General features: G+C 38.3%; 1 protein-coding gene across 2 annotated transcripts in view; it reads left to right on the top strand.

Annotated features, from left to right (window-relative positions):
• LY75 (lymphocyte antigen 75) overlaps nucleotides 1-14,252 on the top strand; it is a 146,104-nt gene that overhangs the window by 35,436 nt on the left and 96,416 nt on the right. For both annotated transcript variants that reach the window (XM_023730435.1, XM_004375414.2), the window contains exons 9-13: nucleotides 215-325; nucleotides 881-969; nucleotides 1,108-1,277; nucleotides 4,518-4,717; nucleotides 6,393-6,535. In XM_023730435.1, coding sequence (XP_023586203.1) covers nucleotides 215-325; nucleotides 881-969; nucleotides 1,108-1,277; nucleotides 4,518-4,717; nucleotides 6,393-6,535 — 713 coding nt within the window. The remainder of the gene's footprint in view (nucleotides 1-214; nucleotides 326-880; nucleotides 970-1,107; nucleotides 1,278-4,517; nucleotides 4,718-6,392; nucleotides 6,536-14,252) is intronic.

Here is a 14,252-nt window from a genome sequence, read left to right as displayed (position 1 = left end):
AGGTAACTGTGAGCCACGACCTTGCAGGCCTGTTGGGCATCATTTTCTAGGACTATGTTCTTAGATTTAATCATTCACTTACATTCATTCTCTCTTTCTCTCAGTGTTTAGTGACAAGAAACTGTCCTGATTTAAAACAAATCGCGGTTCAATTCTAAATACTTCAGAAATAATTTCTTTTGTAAGCAAACTTTTTTTTCCTGTTTTTTAAAAGCTAGGTCAGTGGAAAGTCCAATCATGTGAAGAGAAACTTAAATATGCATGTAAGAAAAAGGGAGAAAAAATAAATGATGCAGGATCTGATAAGATGTGTCCTCCGAATGAGGTATGTTAAAACCCCTGTGTAAATTTTCTTAAGTGGTATTGCACCTTCTTGGTTAGGGATGGTAGTTGAAACTTAAACAATTTTAGACTTGGAAAATAGAAGAAATTACCAGCTTCTGTTCATTGACATTAGAGCAAACTAGAGGGCAGTGAATCATAGCATGTCTTAGTTCTTGTGGGAAAATGAAGAGTTATAGGAAAAAGATTAACTATTCATGAATTTCTACAAAAATGTGTATAATTACTATCCAAAATACTGATAGATTTATTTTCTTCACTTATTCCTGTTCAAAAATAATTCAACAACTGTTATACTCTTATGATGAGGCAAGTACTAGGCATAAAGAGAATTAAGAAGCAACTTCTGCCTGACATAGGCTCACAGTCTTGTAGAGGTTAGCTATGAAATTGCACCCCACCCTCATCACATGTATGAATTCACCAGCCAGGCACTCAGCTTCTACAAGTTATGTTATCAGTGTAGCAGAGCCTTGCTTTTTACAGGAACATCATCAAGTCTGGAAAACAATGTGACAATATTTCTGTTCTGGTTTAGGGCTGGAAGAGACACGGAGACACCTGTTACAAGATTTACGCGGATAATGTCCCTTTTGGAACCAACTGTAATCTGACTATAACTAGCAGGTGTGGCCATCAGTAAAATGTACTAGTGAACTTTGAATTCCTTTGTTAAACAACCTTCCTAAGAAACAGATGCATTTTCAGTTTATATATAAATTTAATCATTGTAAAGCAATTACTAATTTGACTCTTTTTGTATAGATTTGAGCAAGAATACCTGAATGATATGATTAAAAAGTATGATAAATTTCAAAGAAAATACTTCTGGACTGGCCTGAGAGATGTCGACTCTCGTGGAGAGTATAGTTGGGCAAGTGTAGGTGGAATAAAGCGGGCTGTAACCTTTTCCAACTGGAATTATCATGAGCCAGGTGAGTGCCGTAGTATTTAAGTAGTAGAATACAGTGACTTATGAAATGCAGCATCTTCCTCAAATATATTCCTCACTTACCTTTGAAATGTGAGGGAGAAAATAAATATATCAGTATTTTGGATAGTAAGCGTATATAATTTTGTAGAAATTCATGAATCGTTAACTCTTTTTGTTTTCCCACAAGAACTATGACATGCTATGATTCACTGCCCTCTAGTTTGTTCTAATGTCAATGAACAGAAGCTGGTAATTTCTTCTGTTTTCCAAGTCTGAAACAGTGACTGTGTCTTCCCTATTAAATCCTTGGGAATAACCCAATAAAAGTAGTTAGAAAATTCAGTTCTCAGAAAACACCATCTAATGGCATAGGGCTAGAGCCAGCATTTTGAGTTTTTTTATCTCTTCCATGTAAGTATCAAATAGAACCTAGAAGCCTCATGGTAAAGCTCTTTATATTTTTATCTTTGCTTTTTAACTTCTTTCTCCAAAACTGAATATGTTTACTTCTGTTATTCTCAGTGGGTTGGAAATAAGAAAAGAATATATTATAGGTATCATTCATTTGGAAAATTGGTTAATCTTTCTCCAGCCAGCCTAAAGCATTGACCATAATTAGCCATAGAATCTTAGAACACATGAGCCAGAGAAGACCTCAGAAGTCTATTAAGCTAAGTCTATTAAACTGACATTTGATTTTAGAATTAAGAAAACAGAGGCTTAGAAAGGTGATTTACTTGACAAAGGTCACTTAGTTATTGAATTAATAGAATCTAGATCTCCTAACTTCCAATCCAGTGCTTTTTAAAAGATGTGACTTTGTATAAAACAACAGGCGGTATAAGACAACAGTTACAAAGCATTCCACTTTTCTCATTTTTTAATTATTTATATTTTCTTGTGCTTGTCTAATATGATCACAAAGACCTTTTTTTTCCTAACAGAAAAGTTTTAACATGTGAGTTTATAATCGAACACAATATTTGAAATAGGGACTGCCCCACAATATTTGTGACACTTGGTCATCGCTGTCATGGTTTGAATTATGTCCCCCCAAAAATGTGTGTATCAATTTGGCTGGACCATGATTCCCAGAATTGTATGGTTGGCCTCCATTTTGTGATTGTAATTTTACGTTAAAGAGGATTGGGGTGGGATTATGACACCACTGTACCCAGGTCATATCCCTGATCCAATGTAAAGGGAGTTTCCCTAGGGTGTGGCCTGCACCAACTTTTACCTTACAAGAGATAAAAGGAAAGGGAAGCAAGCAGAGAATTGAGGACCTCATACCACCAAGAAAGCAGTGCCAGGAGCAGAGTGTGTCTTTTGGACCCGAGGTCCCTTCATGGAGAAGCTCCTAGTCCGGGAAGATTGATGAGAAGGCCGACAAAGAGAGAAAGCCTTTCCCTGGAGCTGACGCCCTGAATTTGGATTGTTAGCCTACTTTACTCTGAAGAAATAAATTTCTCTTTGTTAAAGCCATCCACTCATGGTATTTCTGTTGTAGCAGCACTAGATGACTAAGACAATCGCCATAAATGTAAGTGGTATTGATAATAACTAGCAGATGTGGCCATCTCTATGCTACCTGTTATTATTATTATTATAGTGAACTTTTAACTCTGTGTTCCTTTGTTAAACAATCGAAAAAAAACACTTTCAGTTTGTATATTAGTTGAATCATTATAAAACAATTACTAATTTGACTCTTCTTTTGTAGATTTGAGCCAGAATACATGAATACAGTCATCTTTTTACTTATAGAGGAAGATGGAGGACACAGACATTAATCCTAGTTAAATCACCTTAGAGATATTCTAATGTGTAAAATATGTAGTATTTTTTATAGGCACTCAAACATTTTAATCAGAGTAAATGTCACATTCTTCACGGATGAGTTTCAGTGGTTGGAGAGCTGCTCAGGAAGTGGCTACAATGGCGATTCCCTCAGCCCCATAACCAGGAAGGCTGCCATTAAGCTCTGTTTACCATTATTTCTCCCAAGATCCTCCAGCTTGGTCTATCGTGGGCAAGCCACAGATAGGGAGAGAGAACAGGGAAACAATAGCGCACCCATCAGGATGGTACAGCATTATTCTTCCTGGTTCCCTGTTCCTCTTGCTGGCCATGGATAAGAGCCATGAGATCATATGGCTTCTCTGTTTGTTGTTGTTAGGTGCTGTCAAGTTGGTTCTGACTCATAGTGACCTTGTGTACAACAAAACAAAACACTGCCCGGTCCTGTGCCATCCTCACTATCGTTGTTATGCTTGAGCCCATTGTTGCAGCCACTGTGTCAGTCCATCTCATTGAGGGTCTTCCTCTCTTTCACTGACCCTCTACTTTACCAAGCATGATGTCCTTTTCCAGGGACTGGTCCCTCCTGAGAATATGTCCTAAGTATATGAGATGAAGTCTTGCCATCTTTGCTTCTAAGGAGCGTTCTGGCTGTTTAGTAGGATAGAATTTGTCCTCAGTGCTTTCCAGTGTAAGTGACTCTTCCTGTCTTCTGCCCACTTCAGGCAGTGTGGTAAAATGGAAAAGGGAGCATGGCCTTTTGCCATACAAATCTGGGTTCAAATCCTGACTCCACCACTCACTAACTGTATGATTGTGGGCAAGTCATTTATTCTTATATGGAAAATAGAGCTGATAACACAAACTACCTTTCAAAGTGGTTATAAATGAATGACGTTATTCCCTGGCATAAAATAAGTAATAAATATAGGTTACTATATACTGTCTTCTACCTTTACTGTACCACCCCTTACTTTAGATTTGAATCTGAGAAGAGTTTTGTTTTGATGTTTATTAAGTTGCTTAACAACTCAAAGTTGTTAAGATAATTTGAACCACTTAGGCTATCCCGAACAGCATAGTGGTTTAAGGTACAGCTCTGGAAGCAGACCACTGGGGTTTAAATCCTGGCTTAACCGTTTACTAACAGTGTGACCTTAGACAAGACACTTCTCACTGTACCTCAGTTATGACAACTGAATCCACCCTATAGGTTTGTTGTGAGGATTAATTACTTTAATCTTTGAATACTGTCTAGCAAGTAGTAAACACTCTATGTAATCTATCATTATATTGAATAACATATTTCTTTCCACTGTTTTCTCTAATTTCTTTTCTACTGTCTCTCCTCATCTTGGCTCAAAGAGTAGAGACACTAGGAAATGTTTAGCCTTTAATTTAAGAATGTAATTTTTAATTAATTTTTCCAATTCAATCTTAGCTTTTCCAGGCGGGTGCGTAGCTATGTCTACAGGAAAGTCACTTGGAAAGTGGGAGGTGAAAGACTGCAGAAACTTCAGAGCACTTTCAATTTGCAAGAAAATGAGTGAACCCCCAGAGCCTGAGGAAGCTGCTCCCAAGCCTAGTGACCCCTGTCCTGAAGGATGGTATAGTTTCCCCTCAGGCCTTTCTTGTTACAAGGTAAAATAACGTTCTTGTTAGATGCTTCCATGAAGTTGTCTTTCTACTATCCTAGTCTATGTCCTTGTACAAAATTATGCTCCTCCCCATAGACATATGTAACCAAACAAAGATGCTCTGGAGCACAGAGCCCTTGCAGGCATCATTCCCTGCCTGTCTAATGAACCGCTGGTGTCAGCGTTCATCCCCACACCCTGCGTATGTCCAGCAGGGCTCTTTAGGATAGTTCCCTAATCTTTGTTTATAGGAAGTTGAGTGGGCTGCATGCCATGCTGACACTGTTTATGATTCTCATATCCCTCTGGTTCTTATTCTCAGATTAAGAGTTCATCACCTCTTATAATGTAAAAAAGAAAAAAAAAACTATTTTAATGTCTGTATGATTCACCTAAGGAGTCCTGCTAGTGCAATGGTTAATTAAGCACTTGGATACTAACTGAAAGGTGGGTGGTTCAAACCCACCCAGCAGCTCTGTGAGAGAAAGACCTGGCAACCTGCTTCTGTAAATATTATAGCCAAAAAAACCCTATGGGGCAGTTCTACTTTGTTACATAGGGTCGCTGTGAGTTGGAATTGACTCAACGGCACTCAGCAACAATAGCCATCTATTCCTACAAACAAACCGTAACATACCACCCCAAAATTCAGTGGCTTATGACAACAAACATTTATTCTCATTCCCAGATCTCAGGGTCATCTAGGGTTTGATTGATCTGGTTTGGCTTGTATGGTCATCTCTGATTCCAACTGTGGGTCATGTGGGCTGGGCTCCAGGCTGTGGGTTGGGGTCTGCTGCCCTTCAATCTGGGGCTCAGGTTGAAGGGACAGCAGCTACCTGAGTTTATTCTTCTCATGGTAAATCACAGCCTGAGAGGACAAGCCCAACCATATAAGCACTTTTCAGCCCTCTGCTCACTTCACGTCTACTAACATCCCACTGATCACGGTGAGTCACACGGACAAGCCCCAAGTCAAGGTAGAGGGAAGTATACTCAGCCTACCAGGAGGCCATGGCAAGAATGTGGAATTATATTACAGGGGAGTGAAAAATCAGGACCAATAATTCAATCTACTCTGTGTCATCTTCTCCCTCTACTTCTCCTCTTCTTCCTTTGAAATCACTACGGCTCTTTTTGCCTAAAATTAGTCATCATAAACCAAAGAAAGAGTCTAAAGTGGCAGGTTTTGCCTTGCTAACTTCCATCAGTGTTTGCATACCAGTTAAGACTGTCCTTTGATTCATCAGAAAGTAGCCTGACACTCATGCAGGTCTCAGTGTTTTATGTTCAAGATTATACTGTTAGCATACTTCTTTGCAGAAGTCTACTCCCAAAGCATTTATATGTATCCCTTTAGAGCCTTATCCGTTGCTTCGGTTTATTGTTCAAGGTCTTAGGAATGCAGGAGAACTGTAGTATCTTGTTGGAGCAGCTCCCCAGCCTGGTTGAGGAAGGTCCTCCATCTAGAACCAGTGACTCTTGGCACCAGTGCTGGCTTCTAGTCCACACTCTAAGCAGGACCTGCCTGTGTCACGGTGTATGTTCATTTTCCTACGCTTCCATTACGCCGATAAGAATCCACGTCAGGGGCCCACGCATTTGACTATAATTCACTTGAAAACTATGAATTCTTTATGATTATGCCAGAAAACCAATTAACATTATGTTTTGTTAAGCTGTTTCATATAGAAAGAGTTGTGAGAAAGAGGAACTGGGAAGAAGCTGAAAGATTCTGCCAATCGCTTGGAGCACACCTTCCTAGCTTCAGTCATATGAATGAAATAAAGGAATTTCTTCAATTTTTAATGGACCAGTTCAGGTAATAATTTTAGAATGAGAACTTCTATGCTAAATTTGATGTCCTCTAAGTATTCCGAATTGCTGTGTTTTATTATCTAAAATGTCCCTCAACACTTAGCAGCCTTTCAACATGGAACACTCTTAATGTACAAGACACTACGAGGGATTCAGAGATGAGTGAGACATAGTCCTCGTCCTCTGAGTAATAAAGTCCAATAGTAGGGATAAGAAAAGTATGACAAAAATCTAGAATCTCAAAATTCTAGAAATTGAGATGTCCTTGCATGCCAGGGAAAGAATTCAATTGATCTTGAGTCAATAAGAAAAATTTATATATATATAATTGGTGATATATGTATATCACAGATGAGAGAAGTGATGAGAATTGTGATTTAGGTATATAATATGGCAACAAATTATAGACTAGATGGAAGGACTGTGGCTAGATGCAGTGCTACAAATTGGAATACTATCACAACCCTTCTGGTGGAAAACTATATTGGGAATGTGACAGTGAAAATGGGATAATAACAATAAAGAAGTGGTCAGATGCAGTGCCAGCAGAGCCTCCCATCCCCTCCAGCCACTTGTGCTGGGGGCCCATGGTCTTGAAGTACCTCCTACAGTGCCAGTGGAACTGCCTGCCCTCTCCAGCCACTCATGCCAGGGGCCCACAGTTCTGCAGTGCCTCCTGCAGCACTGGAGGTGCCTCCCACACCCTCCAGGGACTTGCGCTGGGAGCCCAAGGACTGGCTGCACAACCTCCCCAGCGATGTGCTCTAGCAAATTGGCATACCCTCCAACTGGGCACCCATGGACAGGCAACATACCCCTTGCTTCACCCCCACATCACCCTCCCCATAACCAGAGGCTTGTGCTTGTTCTGCACACCCCTGTGCAGCCCTGCCCACCTGGAACCATTGGTGAGAGTTTCTGCACCACCCACCTTGTGACCAACAACCTGGGAATCCCTGCCCTAACCACTCAGCAATCAGCAGAGTGCACACACAACACCCAACCCAGCAATGAGGGAGAACACCCCCTGCTTCTTGGCCAGGAGACCACCAGACAGATACATCACCTCACCAGAAATGCCAGCTACAGCCTTAGCATCCCCGCAAGACCAGTAAACAGAGACCCATGCTCACACACCCAGTCGCTGCCCCACCCACCCAGAGACAGGAGGTGAAAGCTTCAAGACAGATTAGCGACCAAGTGGCATACACCCCCAGCCTACTTGGTTATATCAAAACAAAACAAAAATTCTGGACACAGCAAACAAAGATACAATAAATAAATATAATAACTTCTTGATGCCTCAGAGACAACAGACATTATCAAATCACATAAAGAATCAGAACAAGATGGCTTCAGCAAATGACCAAAATAAAGAACCAGAAAACCTCCCAGAGGAAGAAATGGCAATGGAACGAACTGATAAGGAATTCAAAGACTAATGTACAGGGCTCTCCAAGAGATCAAGAAACAGATCAAGGAAAACACAGACAAAACCAAGGAAAACATAAATAAAATCAAGGAAAACACAGACAAAGCAACAGAAGAATTCTAGAAAACAATACAAGAATAAAATGACAAAATAAATAGGCAATTAGAAGCCATTCAAAACAGAAACTAAAATCCAAAAGATTAACGATAAAATTTCAGAAATAGACAACTCAATAGAAGGATATAGGAACAGAACTGAAACAATGGAAGACAGAATCAGCGAAATTGAAGATAAATCCCTTGGCACCAATTTGTTTGAGAAAAAAGAATGTAGAAAAAGGAAGAAAGCCTAAGAATTAAGTGGGACACTATCAAGAGGAAAAAATTGCACGTGATAGGAGTTCCAGAACAAAGGAAGGCAGTGGAAAGCACAGAATTGTCAAAGATTTTCTGGCAGAAAACTTCCCTAATATCATGAAAGATGAGGAGATATCCATCCAAGAAGCTCAACAAATTGCATACAGGATAAACCCCAAAAGAAAGTCACCAATACATATCATAATCACACTTGCCAAAACCAAAGACAAATAATCCCGAGAGCAGCTAGGGAAAAATGAAAAGTCACCTACAAAGGGGAACCAATAAGACTAAGTTCTAATTACTTGACAGAAACCGTGTAGGCAAGAAGGCAATGGGATGACATACATAAAACCTTGAAACAAAAAAACTGCCAACAAAGAATTATGTATCCAGCAAAATTGTCTTTCATATACGATGGTGAGATAGGACATTTCCAAATAAACAGGAATTAAGGAAATTTGTAAAAAACTAGACCAGACTTACAAGAAATATTAAAGGTAGTCCTTCAGATAGAGAATCAACAACATGATACAACAACCTGAGTCTAGGACATAGGACAACATCAGCCAGATACCAACTTAGGTAAAGAGCTCTCAATAATAAAACAAAGCTAAAAGATTGAAAACAAGGGACCAGACATGTCAATCTGTAATGGACAACAAAGTCAAAACAAAAAAGAGGGAATAAATGGTGTAATTATAGAACTTTCATATGGAGAGGAAGTCAAAGAGATATCAAGAAGTAAAAGACTGCTTTAAACTTAGGATGATAAAGATAAATTTCAAGCTGACCACAAAGAAAGTTAACAAACCTACTCATCAAAATAAAAAAGAAGAAAAATATAAAGGCTCAGTAAACTCGAAATCAACAGCAAAAGAAATGAAAATAAAATCCACACAGAAAAAAGAACTCAGCACAGGAAATTAAGTGAAACAAAGAAACCATCAGCACCACAAAAAAATACAAGAAAATAACAGCAGTAAACTCATACCTATCAGTAATCACACTGAATGTAAATGGCTTAAATGCACCAGTAAAGAGACAGAGAATGGCAAAAGATTTTAAAAAACACAACTGATCAATATGTAGCTACAAAAGACGCACATTAGACACAAAGACATAAACAAACTAAAACTCAAAGCATGGGAAAAAATATATCAAACAAACAATAACCAAAAAAAGGGCAGAAGTGGCAATATTAATCTCTGATAAAATAAACTTAAAGCAAAATACACCATAAAAGATAAGGAAAGACATTATATTGTTATTAAAGACTCGACCTACCAGGAGGTCATAACCATAATAAATATATATACACCTAATGACAGGGCTCCAAAATACATAAAACAAACTCTTACAGCGTTGAAAAGAGAAATAGACAGTTCCACAATAACAGTAGGAGATTTCAATGCACCACTTTCAGTGAAGGACAAAACATCTGGAAAGAAACTCAGCAAAGATACAGAAGATCTAAATGCCACAATCAACCAACTCGATCTCCTTGGACATACACAGAACATTCCACCCAACAGCTGCAAAGTATACATTTTCCAATGCACATAGAATATTCTCCAGAATAGACCACATTTTAGGCAACAAAACGGGCCTTAACAAAATCCAAAACTTCATAATAATACAAAGCATTTTCTCTGATCACAACACCATAAAAGTAGAAATTAATAACAATAATAGCAAGGGGAAAAAAATCAAATACATGGGAAACTGAATAACACCTTACTTAAATAGAAGAAATCAAAGATGGAATAAAAAAAAAAATCCTAGAATCAAATGAGAATGAAAACACATCTTACCAAAACCTTTGGGACACAGCAAAAGGAGTGCTCAGAGGTCAATTTATAACAATAAAAGCACACATCAAAAAAGAACAGACCAAAATCAAAACATTAACCCTACAACTCGAACAGATAGAAAAAGAGCAGCAAAAGAAGCCCACAATCACCAGAAGAAAGGAAATAATAAAGATGGGAGGAAAAATAAACAAAATACAGAACAGAAAACAAATAGAAAGAATCAACAAGATCAGAAGTTGGTTCTTTGAAGGGATAAACAAAATTGACAAACAATTGGCCCAACTGACAAAAGCAGGAGAGGAAGCATAGAACCTGAATAAGAAATGAAATGGGTGACATTACTACAGAACTAACTGAAATAAAAAGGATCATGCCAGAATACTATGAAAAATTGTACAACAACTTTGAAAACATAGAGGAAATGGACAAATTTCTAGAAACACACTACTACTTAAACTAACACAAACTGAGGTATAAAAACTGAACAGACCCATAACAAAAGAAGAGATTGAAGGAGTAATTAAAAACCTCCCAACAAAAAAAAGCCCTGGCGTGGACGGCTTTGCTGGTGAATTCTACCAAACATTCAGAGAAGAGCTCACACCAACACACCGCAAACTATTTCAAAGCATAGAAAAAGAAGGAATACTCCTAGATTCATTCTATGAAGTCAACATAACACTGATACCAAAGCCAAGCAAAGACACCACACAAAAAATAGAAAATTACAGACCAGTATCCTTCATGAATACAGACACAAAAATTTTCAACAAAATTCTAGCCAATAGAATTCAACAACATATCAAAAAATAATACATCACAACCAAGTGGGATTCATACCAGGTATGCAAGGATGGTTCAACATTATAAAATTGATTAACATAATCCACCACATAAATAAACAACAACAAAAAAGAGTCAGATGATTATCTCAATCGACGCTGAAAAGGCAGTTGATAAAGTCCAACACTCATGCCTGATAAAAACCCTCAGCAAAATAGGAATAGAAGGGAATTCTTCAACATAATAAGGGGCATTTATAAAAAACCAAAATCCAGCATGATTCTCAACAGAGAAACTGAAAGCATTCCCCTTGAGAACAGGGACCAGACAAGGAAGCCTTTATCACCACTGTTATTTAACATTGTGCTGGAAGTCCTAGCTATAGCAGTAAGGCAAGAAAAAAATAAAGCACATCCAACTTTGTAAGGAAGAAGTAAAACTATCTCTATTTGCAGATGATATGATCCTATGTGTAGAAAACTCTAAAGGTTCCACAGAAAAGCTAGTGGAACTAATAAAATGATTCAGCAAAGTAGCAGGATACAAGGTCAACATACAAAAATCAGTTGGATTCCTCTACACTATCAAAGAGAACTTCAAAAAGGAAATCAGGGAAACAATAGCCCCCCAAACAATACAATACTTAGGAATAAATCTAACCAGGGACATAAAAGACCTATACAAAGAAAACAACAAAACACTGCTGCAAGAAACCAAAAGAGACCTACATAAAGGGAAAATATATCATGCTCATGGATAGGGAGACTCAATGTTGTGAAAATGTCAATTCTATCCAAAGCTATCTACAGTTATAATGCAATCCTGATCCAAATTCCAATAGCATTCTTTAACAAGATGGAAAAACTAATTACCACCTTTATATGGAAAGAAAAGAGGCCCTGGATAAGTAAAGCATTACTGAAGAACAAAGTAGGTGGTCTCATACAACCTGATCTCACGATATATAGCCACAATAGTCAAAACAGCCTGGTACTAGTTTAATGACGGACACATAGACCAATGGAACAGAATTGAGGACCCAGATGTAAATCCATCCACCTATGGACAGCTGATCTTTGACGAAGGGCCAAAGTCCATTTAATGGGGAAAAGAAAGTCTCTTTAACAAATGGTGCTGGCAAAAGTGGATGTCCATTTGTAAAAAAATGAAACAGGACCCGTACCACACACTGTACACAAAAACTAAGTAAAAAAGATCAAAGACCTAATCTAAAACCTCAAATGATAAAGATCATGGAAGAAAAAATGGGGACAATGCTAGGGGCCCTAATATGTGACATAAATAGAATACCAAACGTAGCTATAGGTGCACAAATGGCAGAAGATGAATTAGATAAATGGGTGGTTGTTTTTGTTAGGTGCCATCGAGTCCGTTCCGACTCATAGCGACCCTATGCACAACAGAATGAATCACTCCTGATCCTGCGCCATCTTTATAATTGTTGCTGTGTTTGAGCCCATTGTTGCAGCCACTGTGTTAATCTATCTCATCGAGGGTCTTCCTCTTTTTCGATGACTCTCTACTTTACCAAGCATGATGTCCTTCTCCAGGGACTGGTCCCTCTCCTGATAACATGTCCAAAGTAAGTAAGATGAATTCTCACCATCCTCACTGCAAGGAGCTCTCTCACTGTACTTCTTCCAAGATAGATTCATTTGTTCTTCTGGCTGTCCATGGTATATTCAGTATTCTTCACCAACACCGTAATCCAAAGGCATCAGTTCTTCTTTGGTCTTTCTTATTCATTGTCCAGCTTTCCCATGCATATCAGGCAATTGAAAATATCATGGCTTGGGTCAGGTGCACCTTAGTCCTCAAAGTGACATCTTTGTTTTTCAACACTTTAAAGAGGTCTCTTGCAGCAGATTGGCCCGATGGAATATGTCATTTGATTCCTTGACTGCTACTTCCATGGGAGTTTATTGTTGAGCCAAGTAAAATGAAATTCTTGACAACTTCAGTCTTTTCTCTGTTTATCATGATGTCATGTATTGATCCAGTTGTGGGGATTTTTGTTTTCTTTATGTTGAGGTGTAATCCATACTGAAGACTGTAGTCTTTGTCTTTGATCTTCATCAGTAAGTACTTCAAGTCTTCTTCACTTTCAGCAAGCTAGATTGCATCATCTGCATATCGCAGATTGTTAATGAGTCTACCTCCAATCCTGACGCTGTGTTCTTCTTCATACAGTCCAGCTTCTTGAAATATTCGCTCAGCATGTGGATTGAATAAGTATAATGAAAAGATACAACCCTGATGCACACCTTTTCTGAGTTTGAACCACACAGTATCCCTTTGTTCTGTTCAAACAAGTGCCTCTTGGTCTATGCGCAGGTTCCCCATGAGCACAATTAAGTGTTCTGAATTCCCATTCTTCAAATAATTTGTTATGATCCACACAGTTGAATGCCTTTGCATAGTTAATAAAACACAGGCAAACATCCTTCCGGTATTTTCTGTTTTCAGCCAAGATCCATCTGACATCAACAATGATATCCCTCATTCCACGTCCTCTTCTGAATCCAGCTTGGATTTCTGGCAGTTTTTTGTCAATGTACGGTTGCAACCATTTTAAAATTATCTTTAGCAAAATTTTACTTGAGTGATATTAATGATATTGTTTGATAATTTCCACATTCTGTTGAATCACCTTTCTTTAGGATGGGCGCAAATATGGATCTCTTCCGGTCAGTTAGCCAGGTAGCTGTCTTCCAAATTTCTTGGCATAGACAAGCGAGCACCTCCAGTGTTGTATCTGTTTGTTGAAACATCTCTATTGGTATTCCATCAATTCCTGGAACCTTGTTTTTCACCAATGCCTTCAGTGCACCTCTTCCTTCAGTACCCATTGGTTCTTGATCATATGCTACCTCCTAAAATGGTTGAATGTCGACCTATTCTTTTTGGTATAGTGACTGTGTATTCCTTCAATCTTCTTTTAATGCTTCCTGCTTCATTTAATATGTTCCCTGTAGAATCCTTCAATATTGTAACTCTAGGCTTGAATTTTTTCTTCAGTTCTTTCAGGTTAAGAAATGCTGATCATGTCTTCCTTTTTTTCCTAACTCCAGGTGTTTGCACATTTCAGTATAATGCTTTACTTTGTCTTCTCGAGCCACCTTTGAAATCTTCTGTTCACATAAGTGGGACCTCAAAAATTAAATACTTATGCTTATCAAAAGACTTCCCCAAAAGAGTAAAAAAAGAATCTACGGACTGGGAAAAAATTTTTGGCTACGACATAATCCAACAAGGGTATAATCTCTAAAATTTCTAGAAAACTTTAACACCTCAACAACAAAAAGAGAAACAATC

Source organism: Trichechus manatus, unplaced genomic scaffold (genome assembly GCF_000243295.1).
Source record: "Trichechus manatus latirostris isolate Lorelei unplaced genomic scaffold, TriManLat1.0 scaffold00036, whole genome shotgun sequence".
Lineage (NCBI taxonomy): Eukaryota > Metazoa > Chordata > Mammalia > Sirenia > Trichechidae > Trichechus > Trichechus manatus.
The sequence above is the reverse complement of the archived record's forward strand: the minus strand, read 5'-3'. Positions and strand labels throughout refer to the sequence as shown.